This window comes from Pseudophryne corroboree, chromosome 4 (genome assembly GCF_028390025.1).
Source record: "Pseudophryne corroboree isolate aPseCor3 chromosome 4, aPseCor3.hap2, whole genome shotgun sequence".
Taxonomy (NCBI): domain Eukaryota; kingdom Metazoa; phylum Chordata; class Amphibia; order Anura; family Myobatrachidae; genus Pseudophryne; species Pseudophryne corroboree.
Window position 1 is genome coordinate 823,265,986 of NC_086447.1, and position 26,329 is coordinate 823,292,314.

A 26,329-nucleotide genomic window follows, 5' to 3' on the forward strand; every position below is an offset into this window, starting at 1 on the left:
TGAATCTACCTCCTCTTCACTACCTCTTTCAGTTGGACTACCACAAGGCTCAGTCTTGGGTCCTCTACTTTTCTAAATCTATACCTCATCTCTTGGTAAACTAATCAGCTCTTTTGAATTTCAGTATCATCTGTACACATGATACTTTTTTTTTTTTTTAAATATATTTATTGGTTTTTCAAGTATAACATTGACAACAAACCCTTGTTAGGGAACAAAAGCCACACAGAGCGGCGAATCAAAACATCAGAAGAGTAGATTCAACAGGGATTGTAAACGGCCGTAAACACATTTAGACACAATACATACAAACTATCCCCATCATATACCATTACATTGATAGTCAATGTAAACCATATAATGCAAGAAATGAGGGAGGGAAGGGTGAGGGTGAGGGAAGGGTGAGGGGGGGGGGGGGTATAGTGGTAGAACCGTCCTGTTTATCTGTGTCTAGGATCAGGAACCTGGACTTGGCACAATCAGTATGCAGTTATACAGTACTACATTTACTAAAGAGGAAATAGTTCTTTCCAGGCTAAAGCGCACTGAGTCTAGACATTTCTGCCTATGTAACCACATCAGAAGGGTCAGTACTTGATACTCGTCAGTGATCGCGATCTGCGAAAAAAAATTGTGGGTCCCTGGGACCCCTCACTTTAAAAAACTGGGGTCCTGCTCCACTGTTTGTGGGTCCCATCATGTTTTATGCTTTTGAGTTTCCCATATAGCATCAGACGACCACCACACATGCCTTACCTATGCACTATCAGAAGTCACACTCATTCTCCAGTACAAATAATGCTTAGAATTACTTTGCCTTTATCTCACATAGCCAACACGTACAGACAGAGGGAAAGGTGGCGGGAGGCAGTGGGGAAAGTGCTGGGATCAGGTGGTAGCTTGGGCAGTGTTGCGTGCAGGTAACAGATGGTGGAAAGGGGGTTAAGGGCAGGCAGCAGTTGGTGTTGAGATGGTAGTTAAGGCAGGTAGCAGTTTGGGCAGGGAGGGGATAGAAGGGGAGGGGTAAGGGCAAGTGGCAGTTGGGGTAGGAAGGGGGGATAAGTTTAGATATCAGGTGGGGCAGTACTGAGGTAAGGAGGGGGTTAGGAGCAGTCAGTGCTGGTGGTAGGAAGGAAATAAGTATAGATAGAAGCTGGGAAAACAATGGGGGTGTGGGCAAGGGGAGGTTTAGGGGCTGGTAGTGCTGGTGGTAGGGACATATAGCAGTTGGGGCAGTTCTAGGGCAAGGTGGGGGTTTAGGTCAGGGAGGGGTTAAGGGTAGATAGCAGCTGGGGCAAGGAGTGCGTTAGGGGCAGGTAGGGGTGGATAGCTGACATACAAACATCCAGGAGGCAGTGAGTCTGTGTGGAGGTATAGGATAGTGTCCAGCAAGGTGCACACAGTTACTATAGGCGCTCTGTATGCGGTTGGGTATTGTGTTCTGCGCTCCCTACTGAAGTGTGGGATTGTGGAATGTAAAAAATCTGTACAACCTTGGGTCATTTGGAAAAATTTTAAGTACATAGAAAAGAGAATAAAAATCAGTCAAAATAAAATAACAGTAAAAACAGTTTTTGGTACCACAGTGTCAAAGAAATAATGTACAATGTAAAAGTACAGTATACAGGCAGCATAGGTAGTCAGTGCTGACTGATGGTCCTGCTCCTAATATGTTAATTATGCAGAGTAATATTAATACGGGCACTTACATATCCCCGGTGGGGGTTAGCAGCGCAAATTCATAATGCAATAGTTCAGTGGATCCTTTTATCTCTATCCATCTGTGTGGATTTGGTTTAAGTGGCATCTCTTTCCAGAGGCAATGATGTTGTTACACAGGTGCCTGTGTGCCGCGACTCCTGCAGTGTAGCGATAGCGTCTTGCAGGGATCAGAGTATCTGGGTTTGAAACACGCTGCTGCTAACCCCCCTCCGGGGAGATGTAAGTGCCCGTATAAGTATTACTCTCAGCATTAACATATTAGGAGCAGAACCATCAGTCACCACTCACCGCTAACTACCTATGCTGCCCTCTCCATTTCAAAACTAATCTTTATGGACTGCAAGGGTCTGTAATAATGTGACCGGCGGTCGGGATCCCGATGGTCACTATACTGACACTGGAATTCCTATCTCTATCCTGACCGACAGTCGGCATGCCAACTAACAGGGACTGTTCTCACTCGTGGGTGTCCCATAGAGTGGGAATAGGACCTGTGGCGAACGCAGCAAACCACTGAGCCCACAAGGGGCTTTGTTGCGCTCTCAGCTCCCCCCACCCCACCAGGATCCCAGGGTCGGTATGATGACCTCCAGGATCCCAAACACCGGTCTCCCAATACTGACCCGACTACAAAACTGCCTGTATACTGTACTTTTACATTGTACATTATTTCTTTGACACTGTGGTACCAAAAATATTTTTTACATATTTTATTTTTACTTTGATTTTTATTTCCTTTTCTATGTACTTACAGTACATGTTACACTTTTATATGTACTATTTCTATGCCACATCTGTTACCTGTACTAACACACACTTCGTTTAAACTATAAATATTAAACAATTACCCTTATTTAAATCTTGCTGCACTCCAGATTATTTGTTTACCTTTACCCTCATAAAAGGCACTCACCCGGCAAAGAGATTCTGTAGGTCCTTCTACAGGTTGGGGGTAGGGGGCTGACTTCTGTGGGGGAGCAGCGGTTCTCAAAGCTAGAAAGTTAGCCAGAAGCACAAGGGGTCGCTGCAAACTGCAGGACGATGGCAGGAACACCAGCGTTGTTGGAATGGCAGCCTCAGAGGCAAGTGGGTCACAGGCAGTACACCTCCGACCCATACGCGGGAAGCGGCCAACTGCAGCATGAAGAGTAACAGCGGGGGTGGCGGCAGTGTGGAGGAGTCACAGCAGGGACCGGCGCATCAGCGATCCCGGCAGCAACAGGGAGCCGGCACTCATCACGTCACGGGTAAGCGGCTGCAGGGATCTTGAGACGCGCGGAGCGGAGGCTACGGGTGCCGTTTTGCGCAACGGTGATTGGCTGGCTGGGGTGACAGTACAGGGAGCATGATGATTGGTTGGGGAAACATAACAGACAGCATGGAGGTGGTGATTGGCTGCGGCACGGGAGCAGGCAGGACACACACAGCCAGATTAGAGCGCGTCCTGTGGGACCCACTGATTTCTTAAACATGAGTCCTAGGGAGTTACTTTCGGGTAAAATACGCGCTATAGCGCGTTTTTGCGATCACTGCTCGTATAGTACCGAAACAGAGATATGTGTAGATAGGCTTCTTAGACAATTTAGGTGACCGCAGCTTCTATATCTATAAGATTAGCCATAGAGGGACTATTGGGGGAAATCAGTTACCGACCCGCGAATACTTATTCAAGGGCTTCAGTGTCTAATCTTGCAGTCACATCTGGCTTTTATACTTGTAACGGGGGTGGGTAATCTAGTATAGTATAAATTTTAAGTTGTTCAGAATCCGATTTGGATTCTATAAAAGCCCCCCACTTTCTCCAAAATTGACTGCCTGTATGGTGCGGTTCACCAAGCATCTCATACCTTTCAAAGTACATATATATCAGCAACAGCATGTCAATCTCTCTCAACGTAGGGGTATGGCGAACTATCCATGAGTTAAGGATAACTTTCTTTGCCACCGTTACCAACAGAGATAAGAAAGGTACAAGGGATTTCCTAGCATCTGGCAGATTCCATTTGTCAAAGTTGGCAAAAAGCAGAGGTAATGGATCAAGGGTCAGGGACAATTTAAAAGTCATATTCACATAATGTAAAAGTTTATACCAATACTTTTTAATTTTGCCACAGGACCACAAGTTATGGAAAGTCGAGGCTGATGGAGCATCACATTTCGGGCATCTGCCAGTCTCGTCTTCAGCATAATGTGCCCGTTGGCTTTGGGACACATATGCCCTGTGTATTGTCTTAATGTGGACCTCCTGAAGGACCGATGCCCTAACTATGCGGAGGGTAGTATCATAATATTTAACCAATTCATCAGTTGAGGATAAAGAGGGTATATCCCTCATCCATAGCATCTGTAGTCGCTGGGGTATAGTATGTGGAGAGTGTGTTAATAAAAGCGAGTACAGGAGTTTGGGTTTATATTTATTATTGATGAAGCTAGTGATGAGTGGTTGTAAAGGGTCTTGGGAAGGTAGTGTTGGTGTGGACGCAGCCAGGGAATGGGCATAATGCTGAATCTGTGCTAAGGCATACATACTATTTTGCGGGATGGAAAATTCCGAGGTTAAGCGTCTAAGAGACTTTACTTGACCGCCCGGGTCAAAGACCTGAGATGCCATTCTAAGACCTTTATATATTAATCTGCGACACACCGAGTTTTCCAGCCCAGGTGTAAAACGATTACCCCACAGTGGAATCCAGTCTAGTCTATGCGGTGATCTCTTAATTTTCACAGAGACTGCATTCCAGGCCTCATATATATCTTTAAACAGTATATTATTACGTATATGCACTGGTAGCAACTGTCGTTTGGTTTGAATCAGAGCGCCCGGGGAAAATGGAGCAAAGAGTGCACAATCCAGGTCAGAGTCCACATAGTTGTTGTGTTCTAAGACCCAGTCCATGGCTATCCTAAACAGTAGCGCCCTCGACTATAGCAGTAAGTCGGGGAAACCGAGGCCCCCCTCCCTTTTTGAGCGTTTCAGTTTCCAGGATGCTATACGAGGCTTTTTTGATCTCCATATAAACCTGGTGCACAATCTGTTGAATTGTTTAATGTCTTTCATGGTCCGTTTTATTGGGAGAAGCTGCATGGAATACGTTAATCTTGGTAACAGAACTGTTTTAATCACCTCAATTCTACCAAGTAATGATAGAGGTAAATCATGCCATTTTTCCATTGTTTCAGCTATCTTAGCAATAATCGGAGTGAAATTTAGCCTATATAGATCTACTAGTCGTCTAGGTATCTGAATACCCAGGTATTTAATGTGAGAAGACACCACCCGGATGGCCTGCAGTGCTGCGCATGTTTGTAAGTCGGGAGAGTGCTCTGATAAAACTAACAATTCAGACTTGCTGATATTTATTTTATACCCTGAAAATGTCCCGAATGTTGAAATTATGTCTTAAGGCCACAGGGATAGAGTGTTCGGGTTGTGAGAAGAAAAGTAACATATCGTCAGCGTATAAGGATACTCTGAGGTCATTATTCCCAATTCGGATACCCGTATACCGAGGGGAGTGTCTTAGGGATATCGCCAGTGGTTCTAAAGCCAGTATAAACAAGAGGGGGGAGAGAGAGGACAGCCCTGCCGGGTGCCTCTCATTATCTGGAAAGGAGAAGACAGCAAGCCATTGCATATAATTTGGGAGGAAGGACTAGAGTATAATGTGTTTAGAAAAGAGATAAACTTCTGTGGGATTGCAAAACGAGCTAACACGTCATAAAGATGATCCCAGTGCACCATGTCGAAAGCTTTTTCTGCGTCCAGGGAGAGGAGTGCTCTGGATGTGTTCGACATGCTGCACTGGGAGTCACAAACCGCCGCCAACAGTCTCCTCACATTTGCCATCGGGTTTCTACCCGCAACAAATCCCGTTTGGTCTCTGTGAATAAAGGTGGGTAGCGCCCGACTTAGTCTGGATGCTAAGATTTTGGTCAGTATTTTGTATTCAATATTTAATAGCGATATGGGCCTATACGACCCCGGGTCAGAGCGATCCCTATCTGGCTTCAGCAGTACCCTAATATTGGCTGTATTATAATATAAAGGCAGCTCGCCTGTGTTTAGTATAGAGTTAAAAACCATAACCAGTATGTGGGTAACATGGGGAGCTAACAGTTTATAAAAATCTGTCGTGAATCCATCCAGGCCCGGTGGCTTCCCCCCTTTAAGCTGGGAAATAGCAAGGGACACCTCATCCTGAGTTATGGCACCTAATAGTGAATCTCCCAAGTCAGGTGACAGCTGCGGAACAGGCAAGCCCTCCCAAAAGAGGGACGTCTCTGGAGAGGACGCTGGTGGGGCTGCGTATAATTCACCATAAAATTCCGACAACACTTCCGCTATCTGCGTGTCAGAGGAAGTTAGAGTGCCATCTTTCATTTTCAGGGGATATATTATAGAGGGTGTGCGCTGTCCATTTAATAAGTTTGACAATAATTTACTCAACTTGTTAGCGAATCTATATGATTTGCAGTTTTTTGTGAAGGTATAAGAGGCCTCCATTTTAATAAATATACCCTTAAAATGATTCTTGGCTGTGAGGTATGCCTCTCTGGTGGTTGGGGATAAAGAATAAAGTTGAAAGGAGGAAGTAAAAGTCGCTTGGGCTGCTAAGTAGTCTCGGAGTGCCTCCTTTTTGAGGGCCGTGGAGTGAGAGATGATAACTCCCCTAACCGTCGCCTTAAAGGCTTGCCAGAACAGCACTATATTGTTCTCTTTCGTCTCTAGGTTATCATGTAAGAAATTTTCCCATGTTCTAAGCACTAAATCCCTGAGAGTCTGCGAAGATTTGAGGGAAGAAGGACAGCGCCAGCGAAAACAATTCCCTTTATCGGGGGACATTTTAATGTCCGCCCATACCACTGCATGGTCCGAAATCACGATCGGCTCCATACATACATCGGAGGCTTGTGGAAGTAAGGCCACGGACATCAAAATATAGTCTATTCTAGAAAGATTATTAGTAGCTGCAGAGAGGCAGGAGAAAACGCTGTCAGTTGGATGTAGAGCACGCCATGTGTCCGCCAATTGAAGCTCTTTCGCTACCTGTGGGACACCAAATGGAGGCACCCTAACCTTGGTACCAACAGTGTTCTGTCGGTCCAGCTGGACGGCAGAGATTAGATTCATATCTCCACATATGATCATGGACATATGTGAGTATGGAAGCAATAGTGTTACTAGGTTCTGCAGGAAAGGTTTCGAGTATGCATTGGGGGCATATATCGAGGCTCAGAGAAACTTCATCTGGTCATACAGGAATTGACAGACAACATATCTGCCTGAAATGTCAGCTATAATATCAGAGACATCTATTTGAATGCTAGATCTTGCAATAATGGCCACCCCTCTGGCTTTAGAATTAAATGAGGCTGACGTCAAAACCTTCCATCCAAGTATGTTAAGTTTAAGTATTTCGCTAGGAATAAGGTGGGTTTCTTGTAAACAAACTACGTCCAGGCGTAGTTTACGTAGGTACAATAGCACACACTTTTGCTTTTTAGGCGAATTAAATCCCCCTACGTTCCAACTACCAATTTTCAGCGACATGGACCCAGGGCATGAGGGGATTGCAGTTCAATGTGCCGAAAGGCTTATAGATAACCTCGAACCCGGGTCTAATGGTCCGCCATAAGAGCCCAGGATAGCATAGGTACTGACTAGCATCATTGACAGCAGGACGGTCGGGGAGGGGCAAGGACAGGAGCAGAAAGTAGGCCTGTGGTGTGGCCAACATAAAAAGAAAATAAAAAACACAAAATAATAAAAAACAGCATATAACACGTTTAGAACTTCCGAACATGTTGAGTAACTCTCGGTTACTCAGAGTCATTCTCATGCAAGGCAGGTACTCCAACCGCCGGGTCTCCACCCCCATCAGAACATATATAGTGCCAGGGTAACAAGAATTATAAGTTACCGGTAGAATTACGTGCCCTCAGTGCCACATCAGTACAGCAGCTGGGTATATCATGAACCGTGGCGCTACGGCAGCACATCAGCGTTAACATAATCCTCCATCATCAAACTATCAATAAACTACAAAAGCAGTGCGTAGTATCTGAAAGGGGAGAGCCTAGATCATCCATGAAACCAGGGAAAACCCTACAATGTGGAGGAGGGGGGAGGGGGGGGGGGGAGAGCGTGTGAGGGCTCTCTCCCTTCAGGAGAAGTAATGATTAAGTTAGTAGCGTATATAGATTCACGTGATGCACCTATACTTGTCATCTCAACGGGAGATGGGCAGAAAGAATGTAATATATTGGAGACCTCTAATCTAGCAGATGGGACACCGAGAACAATAGGTCTAACTGGGTAAACAAACAGTTGCAAGAACATATAAATGCAGGCACGGATTATTGATACCAGTATGGATGTTCAGTAAGAACATACTCGTAGCGTGCACTATCTATCAATTACTGTGGAATTTGGTGGTATATATTCAGCAGCAGTTCCTAATGAGTAGTCCCGATACAGTGTCTACAGGAGAGTGTGCGATTACATCATAAGGTGATGCTCCACATTATACTGGTATTGAAGATCCCAGGAAACTCATTCACACTCAGACATCCTAGAGACATAGGCGTCTTCCGTGGACATCTCCGCTAGGTAGGCCTCTGCATCTCTCGGGGACAGAAAATCCTTGAAGGAGGAGCCATTGTATAGGCGCAATCGCGCCGGGTAAAGGAGAGCGAACTTTCTGCCGTCTTGTATAAGCTTGGAGCATAAAGGTGCGAAATCCCGCCGCGCCTTTGAAAGTTCTGCAGAATAATCTTGGAAAATTAATATCTTATGGCCTTCCCATGAAAGCTGACGCTGTCGACGAGATGCCGTCCACAGCAGCTCCTTGTGAAGGAAGTTCAGTGGTTTAAAGATAATTGCACGTGGTCTGGCTCCCTCTTGTTGCCATATCGGGCCAAGCCTATGAGCCCTTTCTATAATAAGGTCAGAGCATCTATCTTTTACCATCAGTAAATCAGGCAGAGTCAATTTAATAAAATCAAATAGATCTTGGCCCTTGACAGACTCCGGCAAGCCTATAATCCTCAAATTCCCTCTGCGAGACCTATTTTCCAGATCTTGGATTTTATTTTGCAGCACATGTATATCTTTGGTATTCTGGGATGTCGACTTTTTAAGATTCGCCACATCTGCAAATGTCTCACCCAGTCTTTGTTCCACATTAAGAACTTTTTGTGTGAGATGTGACAGTTGCTTGTTAATATCAGCCGTCTGCTCCTTTAACATGGGGGCTATGGCAGCCTGAATTGTAGCTATCATGTCTCTGTTCAGAGCTGTGCTGCACTGTACCTTTAAAGTAGTTGTAGCAGGGCGTGAGTCTCCTTCAGAGAGGTCCCCTTCCTCAGCCTCGTGGGTGCTGTCCTCTGGCAGAAGAGGTGACAAATCTCGCTGCACCCGGCGGGAGACTGCGTCCAGCGCCATCTTGGTTTGAGAGGGTCCCCGCTGCTGTTTCTCCTTCTGCGCTCGCGATCTGGGCATGACAGGAAAATACCTGTCCATGCAGCGGGATGCGGCGCCAGCAGTCTCCCACAGCTGGGGTCCCCCAAGAGAGGCTAAATAGCCGTGATTAAGAAGGTGAGGGTGGCCGGCAGTCCGGAGCTCCGGGGACTAGCGGCCGCACATCAGAAACCGGAAGCGGAAGTCACACATATGATACTTAAATCTACCTATCCTCCCCTGATTTGTCCCTATCTGTACTGGGCCGAGTCACTGAATGCCTTTCTGCCATTTCATCTTGGATGACATCTCGCCACCTCAAACTTAATATTTCAAAAACAGAGTTAATTATATTTTCACTGGCCAATAGTAGGTACCAACCTGATATCTCTATCACTGTTGAAAACTTGACAATCAACCCTACCTCTCAAGCTCGCTGCCTAGGTGTCATCCTTGACTCTGATCTATCCTTTGTTCCCCACATTCAATCTGTCTCAAAATCATGTTACATGCATCTATAAAACATATCCAAAATACGACCATACCTTACACAAGACACTGCTAAAACTCTAATCCATGCTCTCATTATCTCCTGCATTGATTATTGCAATAGTTTCCTAACTGGTCTTCCCAAAATGAGACTTTCACCACTACAGTTCATTCTGAATGCAGCTGTGAGGGTAATCTTCCTCGCTAGATGTTCATCGTCTGCAGATCCACTCTGTCAGTCCCTCCATTGGTTACCTGTATTCTACCGTATTCAATATAAAATACTTTTACTCACACACAAGGCCATTAACCAAACTACACCAACGTACATCACTTCGCTTATCACAAAATATCTCCCAACCCGACCTCTTCGCTCTTCACAAAGATCTGCATCTCTCATCCACACTCTTTACTCGCTCCCACTCACGATTGCAGGACTTTCTTCGGGCTGCACCCACTCTGTGGAATGCCCTACCACGCACAATAAGACTCTTTTCTCTAGTCTCTAAACCTTCAAGCGTTCCCTGAAAACTCACCTCTTCAGGCAAGCGTGTCAAATTCCAGAACCGCCCACATAACTTTCATAAACCTTTCTATCAAATTGCATCTACTCTGCACAGTCCACACATATCCTCACATGTGTTCTCATTCTTCACTTTCACTTCCTCTTGACCCTGGTTCATCATTGCTGTGTGACGATACAGCCCACCAGGAACCTTTGTAATCTGGTGGACGACTCTGCAATAGATAGCACCTATCCTTGTGTATCCATGCCTATTTCCCTATAGATTGTTAGCTTGCGAGCAGGGCCCTCCTACCTCTATGTCTGTTTGTAATTACCCAGTTTTGTTACATCATTGTTATTTCCAATGGTAAAGCGCAACGGAATTTGCTGCGCTATATAAGAAACTGTTAGTAGATAAATAAATAATAACGCACCAGCCAATCATTACAGGTTTGAAAAATTACATTTAGGAGCTGATTGGCTGGTACATTATCACTTTCCACTTATCACTGCTTTATCACTTCTCTCTGCTTTATCACTTCTCTTGGCTTAATGCATCTGCCCCATTCTTCTTTGTAGCCTGAAGAGCACCTGCTGGGGTTTAATGTTCAGGTAAGCCCATAGATTCCAGTACTTTGTGCTGTATCTATGGATTCGCACGTGTTACCCTCTGGTTTACCGCACAGGGAAAATGTAGAATAATTGAATAGCTCCAACCATTAAACCCGGAGCTTTCCCCGCGGGTAATTTGGTATGCCTCAAAGAATACAATGTAATAAAGATATTGTGTAACAGTGTGTAAAAGTCTGTACATTGACAGATAGATTTTATATTCTCCTCACCATAATTATTCATATGTGTAAGCGATTTTAACAGCGTTTTCAAACATTACGGGCTACACCTGCAATATTTATTGTTGTCCTACACAGGTTATTTGATTGTCAACAATTAATTTAAAATGATATTGTGTTTAAAAAAAAATAAAAAAATTAAATGTATTTACTGTATTAACCTTACTTAGTATAAATTAAAGCTTTTGTAATGATTGTTCTGATGGGTATAACTAAACAAATGACAAGCTACCTCTGCTAATGTGCGTCACCAGACTGACGGCTTTCTGCACATTAAAGCTCCTTTTAATATAGCGACTAAGCATGTAGTTGTAGTAATTTAATAGCTGAGCCCATAGTATCATTTGCATAGTATTTTTACCCAACAGAGAGCAGAGCAATAAAATGTTGCAATCGCTCCAGAAATTATTATTTATCCCTTGGGTTTTGCTGTACTGCTTTTTGCATTAGTTGAATGTAAAACGCATATGAACGTCTGTGTAGTACAATTCTATATTAAACTATCCCAACTGAATGTGTGTCATCACATGGAGAACTGCATTTGTTTTTAAAATGTAATAACTTATTTTAAACTGATTTGACCCGTGCAATGCTAATCTGCTAAATTCCTTTGTACCACAGAGTGATTCTGGTCTAATACCCAGGATTTGTGAAGGATTGTTCAGTAAGATTGCTGAAATTACAAGGAGTGGTGATGCATCTTTTCGTACAGAAGTCAGGTAATTTAATGCAAATAAGACTCTCTTGGTAAAATAAGACCTGCGCATTTTTTTGGGAAAAAATATGTTCCAAATTAAACTGTACAAAGATGAATGGGTATTTTAAGAGTTTGTATGATTTCCCTTTGGTGACAGTGATGATGGTCACAATCCCAGCAGCAGCATCCCTATAGTAACATTTCGGACGTATTTTGGTGAGTATTGTAACTCCCACTCTATCCCTAACTGTCCTCTCTGTCAGCCTGTCCCCAGCCGCCCCCCTCTGTCAGCCTGTCCCCAGCCGCCCCCCTCTGTCAGCCTGTCCCCAGCCGCCCCCCTCTGTCAGCCTGTCCCCAGCCGCCCCCCTCTGTCAGCCTGTCCCCAGCCGCCCCCCCTCTGGCAGCCTGTCCCCAGCCGCCCCCCTCTGGCAGCCTGTCCATAGCCGCCCCCCCTCTGTCAGCCTGTCCCCAGCCGCCCCCCCTCTGTCAGCCTGTCCCCAGCCGCCCCCCCTCTGTCAGCCTGTCCCCAGCCGCCCCCCCTCTGTCAGCCTGTCCCCAGCCGCCCCCCCTCTGTCAGCCTGTCCCCAGCCGCCCCCCCCTCTGTCAGCCTGTCCCCAGCCGCCCCCCCTCTGTCAGCCTGTCCCCAGCCGCCCCCCCTCTGTCAGCCTGTCCCCAGCCGCCCCCCCTCTGTCAGCCTGTCCCCTGCCGCCCCCCCTCTGGCAGCCTGTCCCCAGCCGCCCCCCCTCTGGCAGCCTGTCCCAGGCCGCCCCCCCTCTGGCAGCCTGTCCCCAGCCGCCCCCCTCTGCAGCCTGTCCCCAATGACCACAGTTGGAATTCGTCTGGATATTGACCGGCGGGATGCTGCTGCCAGGATTGTGGCCATTGGATAGTGACCGTCGGGATCCTGTCTGCATCACTTTTAAAATACAAAGCTTTTGTTATTTTGTAGAATGAGGATACAGTCCTATTCAGATCTCTATTACCATCTCTGTGTTTGCTTAGCATCACTCATTAAGGTAAGGCTGTGACCTGCACACTTTACGCACGATACCCATGGTATGAATATTGCTTCTGCTCACAAACCATTGTGTATATGGTGGGAAGAAACTATTAAGTTATTTAAATTCTCATCTTCTCTGGTCTTAATAATAAAAATGTTTTAAATAAAAACCCTTGGGCTCTAGTAAAAGAAACAAAGCTGTTGTCTAAATCTATGATTTACAATGAAAGTAACGGACAGAGCATTAACTACTGATAGGTAGTTATGATAAGGCTTAGTAATTGACTGATGCACAAGCATGAATAAGCCAACAAATACATTTAATATAAAAACATTTGAAACTAAAATAAGGCAAATTTTAAAAGGCATAAAATATACTTGCAAAATGTATTAATGACACACACGCATATTCAATGAGCTAATTGTCAGCTATTTACCGCGCGAAACAGAAAAAAGCTATTCAATTAAGTAGCCTTTTCTCCGCTCCCGCTCTATGCTGGAATTACCGCACAGAAACTCATTGATGCCACGTAAACTGCAAAGTCAATGGGTTTTTGAACCCGTTATTGTTCCTCTTCTCGCGGACTACGAGGCAAAGTACACCTTCGGGGGTTCATGTGTGGGTGAATCCTGCTAATTGGATTGGGCCGGTGCGGTAATTAGCTGCAGGGTACACCCTAATTGAATATTTGAATAATTGAATATGCCTGTCGGCAATTGAAGTGGCTAAATTCCACCAACTTCTAATTTTGGACACTATAAATGTTGCAATGTACAGTATGCAGGGATAAAATGCAGTAAGCACCAGTATCATGTGCACTTACCATGTCCAGCTGGCAGAAGCTCTGATCACATGATAATCCTATTAACCCAGGTAGCCAGAAGCCACACACCGTGCCACTGATGTTGATTTTCATGTGTCAGCAGGCTTGAAAGCTTACAAATACCAAGTAAAAGCTGACCTCGGATATCAGTTAGTTTGGTGTCAGTTACTCCTGCTCTGCTCACGGTGGGGTGTCTGGAGGTGCCAGTGGTTCTGAAGATTTTCCAGAATCAAAGTTTAAGTGATCTGAAAAAGGTTTACTTCTATGATCTTCATTTAAAAGGGAGCAATGCCTTTACCTTTCCTGTTCCTAGACCTCTTATTGCAAGGGTGCATAACTTCTAACTGCTGGATGAAAAGTAGAGGAAGACCTATACACCATAGATGGCATTTGTCTGCGGCATAAAATGGGTGATGCGGATCACTTTGTAGACTGATGTTTTCTGTAGCCTTGTAGTTGCTGCTCATGTTTAATTTAGCATTTTATTTGTTTCTTTCAGTTACTTAGAAATTTACAATGAAAGAGTAAGAGATCTGCTTAGGAGAAAGTCATCGAAAACCTTTAATTTGCGAGTTCGAGAGCATCCCAAAGAAGGTCCTTACGTTGAAGGTAGAGAAGCGTTACAAGTGTTCAGCAATTCTTTTATTATGGCTCAAAGCTGCTCATATCTCTCACATATTACGCCATAGCCTATGTTGTTGGGATTTTCGTATCCGTACACACATTAATCTACTTGAATGGACTAGTTATTATCTCAAATGGAAGTAGAAAACATATAGGGTACTTTTCACAAGGGTCAGATGGTTTAGATCAGTATGTAGGGGGCTATTCATAGTTGTTAGCAAATCAAAAAAGTTAGCAATTGGGCAAAACCATGTTGCACTGCAGGTGGTGCCAATGGAACATGTGCAGAGACAGTTAGATTTGGGTGGGTTATATTGTTTCTGTGCAGGGTAAATACTGGCTGCTTTATTTTTACACTGCAATTTAGATTTTAGTTTGAACACACCCCACCCAAATCTAACTCTCTCTGCACATGTTACATCTGTCCCACCATGGTTTTGCCCAATTGCTAGCTTTTTTGGTTTGCTAACAAACCTGAATACGGTCCGTAGTCTGATACTGTGTGTAGAAGAATTGGACATGTATAAGGAACAAGAGTAGGAGCCAAAAACAACTGTGATATGCAGAGACTAGGGACAATGTCTCAGAATATTTTTATACTTGAAAGACTATGGCTATGAAAATATATAAATAGAACCAGCACGTTCAAAGTCTTCAATGCAAAAAAAACATTATCAAGTGTTCAGCAGCAATAGACATATAGTGCAGCCAAGGATGGAAATATAATACAGATGCTCATCATAGCTTCATGGCAGATTATGGTCACATCCTAAGCAAGGATCAGCCCTGGTCGACAGCTGTTTTGGTGCACAAGGTGAACCTTCCTCATAGACACAGACAGACACACACAAAGCCACCTTTACTCTTACACGTATTCCACTCAGTCAATTCACCTGGCACGAAACAAGCGCGCCAGCAGCAGGTATTCCCGGAAGTGCGGGATCAGAACCTACGTCATGTAACCTTGGAAACCCGTCAAACCGGACGTGTAGGAACGGAACTGACATCACGCTACCATGGAGACCAATCTAACAAACTGTCTCCCATACACAGATCGCGTTGTCATGGTGCATAGATCTGCCCACTTTTGAAACACACAAGACCAAGGTGCCGCACCGGAAGTATATGTTACCATGGCGACTATATATAGCAACATAGGCTATTATGGAAAAGAGTAAAAAAACTGCACCTTTAAAGTATATTAATCAGATGAGCGGAACCACAAATATATAGGTGATTCACTGAGCAGAACAAACAAGCACACGGGTGCCCATATTATACACCGGTCAAAACACTCTAACACAATACAAAAAAGCAGATGAAGCACATGAAATAAATTTACAAAAAGCAATTAAGATATTGTTGCTCATTAAGTCCATTGGGGACTACAATGTTTAAACAACTAATCCAGTAACATTCCCTTTGTAAGAGGAGTTTATTGCGGTCCCTTCCTCGTCTCAGAGGTTGAACATAATCAGTGGGCATAAACCTAAAGTCCTGGATGGCATGCTTCTTAAGAAAAAAGTGTTTAGCAACCGGAGGTGTGTTCGGATCTATACCAGACCAAGCTTTTTTAATAGATAAACGGTGCATTCCAATTCTTTCTTTAAGTGCTCGTATGGTTTTACCCACATACAGCAGGTTGCATGGGCATCTATTTGTGCATTAGTAACGTGTTTTTGGCCTAGTATAAAGTTACTCGTCGTAGTGATTGCCTGGATTCTTCTAAGTGGACTTTATGTGGTTTGCTTTGTAATAACAAACACAATTGTCATGATTTAAGCAAGCTTAGTTTGCATCCTCTACTAATCCAGTGACCAAATCTTCACTTTTATTTGAGTTATTTTATATAGTGCATTACCAGGGATGCGGTCAAGATCCTGACAGTCAGGGATCCTGACCTTTCCCCCCCTCCTCACTCGTATCTCCAATTGTCTCTTTGCTACTTCTTCTTATATGTCCCAACACTCTCTTCAACGTAATGTGTCTTTGCAATAAGACGGTACGTGATAATATAAGAAAGTGGAAGCATTTAGGAATAACAGCAACAAAGTGGAAGACCACGTAAAATCACAGAGCGGGATCAATGACTGCTCTGGCACACGGTTCGTAAAAGTCACCAACGCTCTGCTGATTCCATACAGTAGTTGAAGAGTTCAGAGCTTCCATTGGCAGAATTGTAAGCGCAAAAACTGTGCAGCGGGGGCTTAATGGTATGGATTTCCATGGCCGAGCAGCCACATGCAAGCCACACATCACCAAGTCCAATGCCAAGCATTGGATGGAGTGGTGCAAAGCACACCGACATTGGACTATGGAGCAGTGGAAATGTGTTATGTGGAGTGATGAATCACATTTCTCTGTTTGGCAGTCGGCTGGTCGAGTCTGGGTTTGGTGAATCCCGGGAGAACGTTACCTGCTTGACTGCATTATGCCAACTGTGAAGTTTGATGGAGGAGGGATAATGGTATGGGGCTATTTTTCAGGGTTTGGGCTAGGCTCCTTATCTCCAGTGAAGGGCAGTCTTAATGCTTCAACATACCAAGACATTTTGGACAATGCTATATTCCAACTTTGCGGCAACAGTTTGGGGAAGGCCCTATTCTATTCCAACATGACTGTGCCCCAGTGCACAAAGCAAGGACTATAAAGACATGGTTTGAGGAGTTTGATGTGGAAGAACTTGACTGGCCCGCACAGAGCCCTGACCTCAATCCCACCTTTGGGACGAACTGGAATGGAGATTACAGGCCAGGCCTTCTCATCCAATATCAGTGCCTGACCTCTTAAATGCTCTACAAAATGAATGGGCACAAATTCTGACAGAAACATTCCAAAATCTTGTGGAAAGCCCTCCAAGAAGAGTGGAAGCTGTTACAGCTGCAAAAAGGGGACCAACTCCATATTAAAGTATATGTATTTGAGTACAATGTCATGACAGTTCCTGTTGGTGTAATGGTCAGGTGTCCGAATACTTTTGTCCATTTAGTGTATCTGCTCTAGCCCCCAAGTACTCTGTCTTTTGGTTATCCTTGCTGCTCCCTCTCCTTTAAACCACACATACAGTACCTCTCGCAGTCCTGTCCTTTCCAGAATCAGACCTTTTCTCACCCTAGATGCTTCTAAGACTCTCATCCAATTACAGGTCACCTCCAGATTGGACTACTGTAATCTCCTATCTGGAGCCCCTGACAAAGGCCTTTCTCTACTCCTATCTTTCCTCAATGCTGCTGCCTGGCTCATAATCCTCTCCAAAAGAACTATGTCTGCCTCTTCTCTCCTACACTGGCTCCCCTTCCTTTTCTGAATCCCAAACCATGCTTCTTACACTCGCAAAGCCCTAATCCACTCCTCTCTTTCATTTACATATATGACCTTATCCCACCACACTCTTCGCTCCACAAGTACACGCTGCCTCTCCTACCAACTGATTACTTCCTCCCATTCCTGCCTCCAAGATTTTGCACATGTTGCTCCCTATCTCTGGAATTTTCTTCCTCTCCCCATCAGACGCCCCACCTCCCTATAAAACTTCAAACAGACTCTTAAGACCCACTCTTCATCAAACTCAGCCATCTCTCATCCTAACGTTCTGTTCTGTGGGGGTAATTCAGACCTGATCGTAGCAGCAAATTTGTTAGCAGTTGGGCAAAACCATGTGCACTGCAGGGTGGACAGATATAACGTGCAGAGAGAGTTAGATTTGGGTGGGTTATTTTGTTTCTGTGCAGGATAAATAATGCCTGCAATTTAGATTTCAGTTTGAACACACCACACCCAAATCTAACTCTCTGCACATGTTATATCTGCCTCCCCTGCAGTGCACATGGTTTTGCCCAACTGCTAACAAATTTGCTGCTACGATCAGGTCTGAATTACCCCCTATGTTCACTGTCTGCCACATCTATGTCACCCCTGTCTGTCTGCCCCTCCCTTTAGAATGTAATCTCTCAATAGCAGGGCCCTCTCCCCTCGTGATTTTCCTTCCCTTATTTAGACTCCTTGTTGATCATTTGTTTATGTACTTCATTAGGTGCTGCGGAACCCTTGTGGCGCCATATAAAAAAGAATAATAACTCCATACACATAATGCAGCCCTTTACAGAAAACATTTGTAATTTACATCAGTCCCTGTCCAAGTGGAGCTTACGACCCATATTCCCTGTTACGTGGACACACACACAAACTCACATACATATACTCTACGATTACTTTTTTGCCAGCAGCCAATTAACCTATCAGTATGATTTTGTAGTGTGAGAGGAAACTAGAGCACTAAGAGAAAAGCCATACAAACAAACTCCACACAGATTAGTTGTGACCAGGAATTGAACTCGTTATCTCAGTAACTCGTTTCTCTGCAAGTCAGGGCATCATGACAGCTATTGAAATAGATTTTAAGTGTCTTTCAATTGCAAAAATATTTCGATCTAAGATAGATACATAGGATATTGGTGCATTCATAAGGTCTCCTGCCCATCATTTACATCAGAAAACCAGGTTGGTTTTGCTGATGTAAATGATTGCTTCTTTAAAAAAAAAAAAGTGAGAACTCGTACAAAGTCTTGCACTCCCTGCTTCTCAGAGGCTCTCATACGTCCTCTTCAGTCAGTCTGTCTTATCATCTGTTCTGACTTTTCTTAGTCACCAATAATATGTATTTGTACTTTTAGTAAATGGCTCTAGAGCAGAAGCTGATATGACTCATGTCTATCACACTACTGCTTACTTCTGAATAAAGCATAAATGTTAGAGAATTGTGTTAAGATTGACTATTCTATTATCCATTTCCTGTCATTTTTGCAGACTTGTCAAAGCACTTAGTCCAGAATTACAGTGATGTGGAGGAGCTAATGGATGCTGGGAACATCAACAGAACCACCGCTGCTACAGGAATGAATGATGTGAGCAGCCGATCACATGCCATATTTACCATCAACTTCACTCAGGTAACGTGTCACATGACTGTCATTCTAATCACTGCATTGTTCTTGCGATAAGCAAGAAGGTGTCAGTAAACTTTAGGAGAAATGTATTGTGGTCGGTCTGCATTTTCAGATGGATGTTTATTAAAAATGATAATCTGTTTTAAGATTATGGGGTATATATTTACTAACGGGCGATTTGTCATAGCCATCGATAATCTTTTAAACCTGCAGCAGGAATCGATGCTAGATTAGGCTTGTTTAGCACTGATACCTGTTGCTGTCTAAAATCTGTCAGAGTCTTGACAGACTGGTATACGTTCAAGAGACAGGCTTTCGGAATCCCAGCAGTTAGAATACCGATACCAGAATCCCGACTCCCGTCAGAACACAGATGCTGGAATCCCGAACAGGTCAACATCCGGACACCGGAATCCTGATAGCCGAGATCCCGAAGGTAAATATAGCCAGGAGGGTTAGGCTGTGGGGCGGCGGGGGGGGGGAAGGGGAGGGGTTTAGGGGGGGGGGGAGTGTTTCGAATTAGATCCTACCTGGGGGGGTTAGGGTTAGGTTGCGGGGAGAAAGAGTTAGGGTTAGGCACAGCGGGGGATGGGGGAATTTAAGTATAGGCACTAAGGGCGGGAGGGTTAGGCTGCCGGAAGGGGAGTTTAGGCTTAGGCACTAAAGGGGTAGGTTAGGCATTAAGCTGGAAGGTTAGGGTTAGGGGGTGATAGAATACTTAACTCGCCCCTCGCCCGCCGGTCATGCATACCGATCTGGACAGGCTGCCTTTTAAATATGCTCCTACAACATCTAAGTTGCCAAACTTCTTGGGCATTCCTTTGACTGCTGTTTTGGCACCGAAGACCTTTGGGAACATTTCTGTAACTGTGCCGTCTCACTGTCTTTCCTATACTACCTTCTCTGAGACCTTTTGACCAATGATGGTAAATGCTGACACCACAATCTGGTATCTTGGTAAAGGGGATTGTCACCTAAAAATATTATTTTTACACTGAGCCTCCTAGCTGCAAACAATAGGACCAAGAATATGATATTATAATAAGAGTAATATTTGGCAAAATCTGTGTTAAAAAAAAGAAGATTTGCACCCTGTTTTCATTTATGGAACAGGAAAATTATCTTGAATTTGTAAATTAATTGTGTTTAGTCCAAATTGAAAATAATAATTTTTCTTTTCCTTTTTTTGTTGTTTGAAAAGAACAACTTTACAAAAAAAAAATGTGTGAAGCTATATTTAGAATGATGGTAAATCTGACAGAAGCAATTTAGGTTTGTACGCTGAATTTACATTTTTATGATTGAAGTTAAAACCAGTGGCAAGTATATGTAAATTAGATGGAGAATAAAAAGAACAAAGGATCTTTTGGGATGAAAATTGTATTTAACCCCCAACACGTGTTGGTTTTTTTTACTGTTGCTTTAGATTCTGAAATTGAAACTGACAATCTAGAAATGATTCTATGTACAATATATTCACATCTTTTGTAAATGCAGATTGAACCTTCCACAGGTATAGTACAACGCACCACATCAAAAGGCACGCAATTTGTTAATTGACTCGATCTGTATAATAGAATGGGTGTAAAAGGGTATCAGAGATGACCCTGGTTCTCAGCACAGTCCAATCTACGCAGGATGAAGCTTGAAACTTAATCCAAACTCCTTCGTACGGCCACTTAAACTCACTTGCCAAGAAGGTCACCTAAGGAGTCCTTGATGCATAATATTTGTTGTGCTTTTGCATATGCGAAAGGTTTCCTGAATATACAGTAGATGCCCGATTTTAGTTAAATCATTTTATGTCCAATTGGCTACATATTGCAATATGGTAATTGGTTTCGGGTTATATTTGCATCCTTTCTTTTCTTGTTTATTTTGCACATTTATATTCTTCAAAAGAAAAAGAAGATGAAACACTGGGGGAAAAAAAAAAAAAAAAACGGCACCAAAGTAAAACAATACTGTACTTTCAAACTCTCTGAGGCCATCTGTTCGAGCCTTTCAAAGTTCTTATATTAATATGACTCTTCTCTGTAATCTCTGCTTTTGCTGATTGGGGCTTCTATATACCATATTAAGAATTTTCTGCAGTGAGTTATACACTACAGACAGCGCAGGGCTATTCACTCTGTGAGAAGGGAATTGTGCTGATAATGTAACAGCAATACTAAAAATAGTTAAAATATTCAAATATTTATTTATTACGTTTCTTATATAGCGCAGCATATTTGGTTGCGCTTTACAATTAGAACACCAGTAATAGAACAAAACTGGGTAAAAACAGACAGACATAGAGGTAGGAAGGCCCTGCTCGCAAGCTTACAATCTAAAATATTGTCCATTTATTTTGTCAACCCAATCTAGTGTCTGGGTTATGAGTATATTAAATACATCCCCATCTAGTGAATTTATAAATCATTTGTTGGCTGATAATGGGGTACGATAAGTGTAGTGGTTATAGACTTGAGGCAATTTCTGAAGCATTACTAGGCCCAGTCCTGAGTCACAAGCATGTGCACAATTTTTTTTTAAAGTTTATTTATTTTCACTGTAGTTATTTGATACTGTATACTATATATGACGCCCCAGTTTAGCTGCAGGAATTTATATCATTAGACTCACTTGTGCTTAGTAGGAGCAAGCAAGTGTCAGATATGTTTTGGTTGTGGCATGTGGCTTTTGAGAACCTAGCATTGCTTAAAACAGAAATTCAACATTTTTAGTATATCGCAGACATTTTTATTAGTGTATAGATTTGGTTCCATGTTTTATGGATGACCATTGATGACTAGCAAACATCGATGTTTTGCCACCAATCATCCACAGCTTTGACATCGATGGCAAAGATCCGATAGTTCTCCGTCTTCAGTGGCAATATGTGCAACCATTGTTTCTTTTTCTTATCGCAGGGGAGAACAGTGCATAGGTTCAGCCCCTGGTGCACCACTTAGCTTCCGCCCCCTCTTCCCTTATTGGCCTGCCAGTTGTTGGTGAAGGATGGTGCAAACCATCAATGGTTCCTGTTGATGGTTTCTTGCCATCGATGTAAATCAAATTACAAATGGCACTATTGATGGTGTACCCTTCGATGGCCATTCCTAATGTGTGTTAAATATATTCTCAAAAACCTATTCCATTACTAATGCTTTATGCAATAAATGGCTGACCCTAAATATTGTTTATTAATCAGTTATTGGAATTATAGATAAGATTTGCTCAATCCATACTGACAACCTTGAGTCGTGCAGTGAGGAGGTTATGATAACATATCTTCAGCCCTTTACTTTATGTCTTTGCCCTTTGATCTATAAATCGTGTGTTCTTGTAATGAACAATCTCATTGAAACAGTGATCAGAGCTAGGGAGATAGTTTATGCACTCCATAGTGATATTGGGGGTCATTCCAAGTTGATCGCTCGCTGTCGATTTTTGCAGCGATCAGGTGAAAAAATGGCATTTATGCGCGTGCGTGTGCCCCGCAATGCGCACGCGTGATGTACGGGTACAAAGCCCTTTGTGGTTGTACTCCGGTTCTAGCAAAGTTTTTCTTCGCACTGATGGCCGCAAGAAGATTGACAGAAAGGGGCGTTTCTGGATGTCAACTGACCATTTTCAGAGAGTGTTTGCAAAAACGCAGGCGTGTCTGAAAAAAAATGCAGGCGTGGCTGGGCGTTCGCTGGGCGGGTGTTTAACGTCAAATCCGGACACGTATAGGCTGAAGTGATCGCAAGCGCTGAGTAGGTTCAGAGCTACTCAGAAACTGCACAAACTGTTTTTGCAGAGCTCGACTGCACAAGCGTTCGCACTTCTGCTAAGCTTAAATACACTTCCAAGTGGGTGGCGGCATAGCGGTTGCGCGGCTGCTAAAACTAGCTAGCGAGCGATCAACTCTGAATGACCCCCTTTGTGCTAATAAGATATGCCTTTACCGTACTTCTGAGTAATACGCTTACATGGCAGTCTTTCAAGCCAAAACGTTACCAACTTAGTTGATAGAGCATGACGTTGGCTTTTATGATACACTATATCCACAATAATAACAGTATTGCTTGTTGGATAGAATAGGACTTTCTGGCGGTATGTAAAGCGTGCGCGACATCTGCTTGTGGGCAGTATGCAAATGAAGCACCCCTGTGCAGGAGAATAGACTTTTGGGAAATACAAGTAGCATTGTAGCGCAACAGGGTCTTGACCTGACCGCAGTATCCTTCAGTAGCTTTAATGAATCTAAATGGGATAACATTGTTTTATAGTATATTACAAACAAGAATTATTCTCCTAAGAACACTGCCACTGTGGGGTAAATGTAATAGCCTGGGGCTGAGCGATAGTTGATGGGTGTGTCTGCCCATTGTTTTAAGGGACAATCTTTTAACAGGCATTGATTGCCCCTTTAAAACATCGGGCAGACTCACTGTAAACTCGTTGATGCCTGCATCCCTTAGGCCAGTGTTTTCCAAACTTTTTTGAATCACGGCGCCCTAGAATATCAGAATTTTTTTCATGGCACCCCTAGGCCAAAAATTTCTTATTGAGAAATTTAGAAAGAAATATTACATTAAGTAGATCGTGTTTATATGTCATCCTTAGGGTCAGTTGTGTAGTGAGGGACAAGATTTGCTTCTGTTTGGCCACAAATTTTATGACTGGCAGCCACAAGCACTGGTTTTGCCTATTATATTGACCATGAATAATTTGAATTGGGCCTGGACCACCAACCCAGGGCACCCCTGAAAGTGTCCTGAGGCACCCCAGGGAGCCACGGCACACAGTTTGGGGCACACCTCTGCCTTAGGCTATTACTTTTACTGCTGTAGCTCTAAATCGGCTAAATAAAACCAAATTTAAAATAAAAACCCTTGCTAAAATTTTACATTTATTTATAGTTTGAAATATGTTAAAATCTTTTATTTTAGTACTAATTATGTTTATTAAAAACAAGGGTGATGATGTATCAATCGGTGAGAAGAGTGGAGAAGTTGCCCATAGCAACCAATCCGCTTTGAGGTAGCATTTACCCAGTACATCCTATAAAATTATATGTAAATGCGGATTGGTTGCTATGGGCAACTTCTCCACAAGTCCACTTCTCCACGCTTTGCACTGCTTGGTACAGCAACCCTGAGGTCTCCTGACTCTGATGCCTTATTCTAATGTAATCCAGTTACCTTTTTTATCTGTGGTAATATTTTTTCATGACTTGAAAACTACTTAAAAGATGGAGCAAATTTTAAATAGACGTATTGTAACGCATCAAAGATCTTCACTTTTATTAAATAAACCCCTTACAGTTTTATAGCAGTAATGCTGCTTGGTTTAGCCTCTGCTGTGGATAACCTTAGTCCTCAGAGTGTGAGGTGGTTAACATATTTTTATCACTTGTGGAGAGTGCGCAGTGAAATGTATGACTCTGCAGAGTTGTAACAAACAGGGACAAGATATACACTATTAGTATACTATAACAACACATGATTACACACAAATTGTCCCTTTCTTGGTATCTGTATTTTTGGGTTCCTTCCTGTGGTTGGGGATGCAGCGGAAGCAATCTATACCCTAGTCACCCTCACTCACTATATTTTTGAGCATATGTGTGAGTTAGTGCTCAATAATATGAACTGGGTGCACTGTATGTTATAATGTGAATTGGGGATACTATGTGGCATAATGTGCACTGGCAGCCCTACAGTGTAATGTGAACTAGGGCACTATTGTGGGGCATAAAATTAACAAGCACACCATCAGTTCCCCACAGGAAAAATCAAAACGCACACATTGGCCCTCACAATAAAAATAAAAATAAAAAATCCACACATACATTGGCCTACACAGAAAAAACAATCACATTGCTTCCCACATGAATCATGTTGCCCTACATAAATCCTCTTGCTCCACACATAAATCAATCACATTTCTCCCCACATAAATCCTATTGCTCCCCACATGAATTATTCACATTGTTCCCCCCATAAATCCTTATTCCGCCCACATAAATTCAGTTGAAATCCTATTGTTCCCCACAGGAGAAATAAAATAACAAATATTATCAGATGTCCTCCTCTCTGTCCCTCAGTGGCGGGGGTTGTTGGCGGTCAGGCAGGTGTGGATGTGGATGGGCAAGGAAAGCTGTGTATGCAGGCGGGAACTGGAAGATGTGTATGCAGGTGGGTGGGCTGGCTGGGTGGTGAGAAGCGGTGGCCGTGACCTATGATATCACATCGTTTTCAAGGCATAGGTCATGGCCAGAGCACGACTGATCCTCTAAGAAGAGCCCGGGCCAACAGTTCACTCTGAAGGTGCAGGAAGCTGCTCTGGCTCCGCGGCACACCTTGCAACTGGTTGCGGCACAATGGTTGGAAAAGCCTGCTCTAGATGCATTGGGACAGAAGCCACTTCAAAATGTTGCTATGGGGAACACAAAGTTCTGGCTACACCCCTGGTCACATTCGTACTTCGTTAAGACCGTCACCATAGAGTAGGGATGGGGAACCTTTGGCCCTCCAGCTGTTGTTGAACTACATAGCCCAGCATGCCTTGCAACAGTTTTAGCATGGCCAAATAGCAAAACTGTAGCACGGCATGCTGGTATATGTAGTTCAACAACAGCTGGAGGGCCAAAGGTTCCCCATCAATGCCATAGAGGAAGCACATGCTTTTCCTATACTTTATATTGCTAATTTTCTGAGGTATATCCTTTATTTCTCTAGCATCTATAAGGGATATTGGGGACAGAATTAGTACGATGGGGTATAGACGGGTCCAAAGGAGCCAGTGCACTTTACATTTCTTCCACTTGGTGTGCTGGCTCCTCCCCTCTATGCCTCCTCCCTCAGTTTAGAAAAAAGTGCCCTCAGGAGAGGATGCACAGTCTGCTAGCTCCAGAGTTTTTCTTCAGTTTCTTTTAACGTTTTACTTATTTCAGTATGCTGTTTGGGCAACAGCTTACCTGCACCGTGGGAGTTGGGGGGGCCTCTTGAGGTGCAGAGCCGCTTCCCTGCTGCAGGACCACCATCCTGAGGGGCTGTTTGTTCAGCGGGGCATGGCGCCTTGGCTGTCAGAGCCGCAGCATGCCGCACACACCTAACACTGCCTGAAGATGATCATCAGTGGGCCTACGGCCACACACCCCTGAACACACCCGATCTCGTCTGATCTCGGAAGCTAAGCAGGGTCATGCTACTTTAGGGTAAACAAAGCATTTATGTAAGG

The 26,329-nt window shown here is 43.6% G+C and overlaps 1 protein-coding gene and 1 long non-coding RNA gene across 5 annotated transcripts in view; one reads left to right on the forward strand and one right to left on the reverse strand.

Annotated features, from left to right (window-relative positions):
• The window catches only part of KIF16B (kinesin family member 16B), a 717,875-nt gene that overhangs the window by 94,410 nt on the left and 597,136 nt on the right, over positions 1 to 26,329 (forward strand). For all 4 annotated transcript variants that reach the window (XM_063918524.1, XM_063918525.1, XM_063918526.1 and 1 more), the window contains exons 5-7: positions 11,648 to 11,745; positions 14,047 to 14,156; positions 18,978 to 19,120. In XM_063918524.1, the coding sequence (XP_063774594.1) occupies positions 11,648 to 11,745; positions 14,047 to 14,156; positions 18,978 to 19,120 (351 nt within the window). The remainder of the gene's footprint in view (positions 1 to 11,647; positions 11,746 to 14,046; positions 14,157 to 18,977; positions 19,121 to 26,329) is intronic.
• The window catches only part of LOC134910460 (uncharacterized), a 97,544-nt gene that overhangs the window by 46,326 nt on the left and 24,889 nt on the right, over positions 1 to 26,329 (reverse strand). The window lies entirely within an intron of this gene.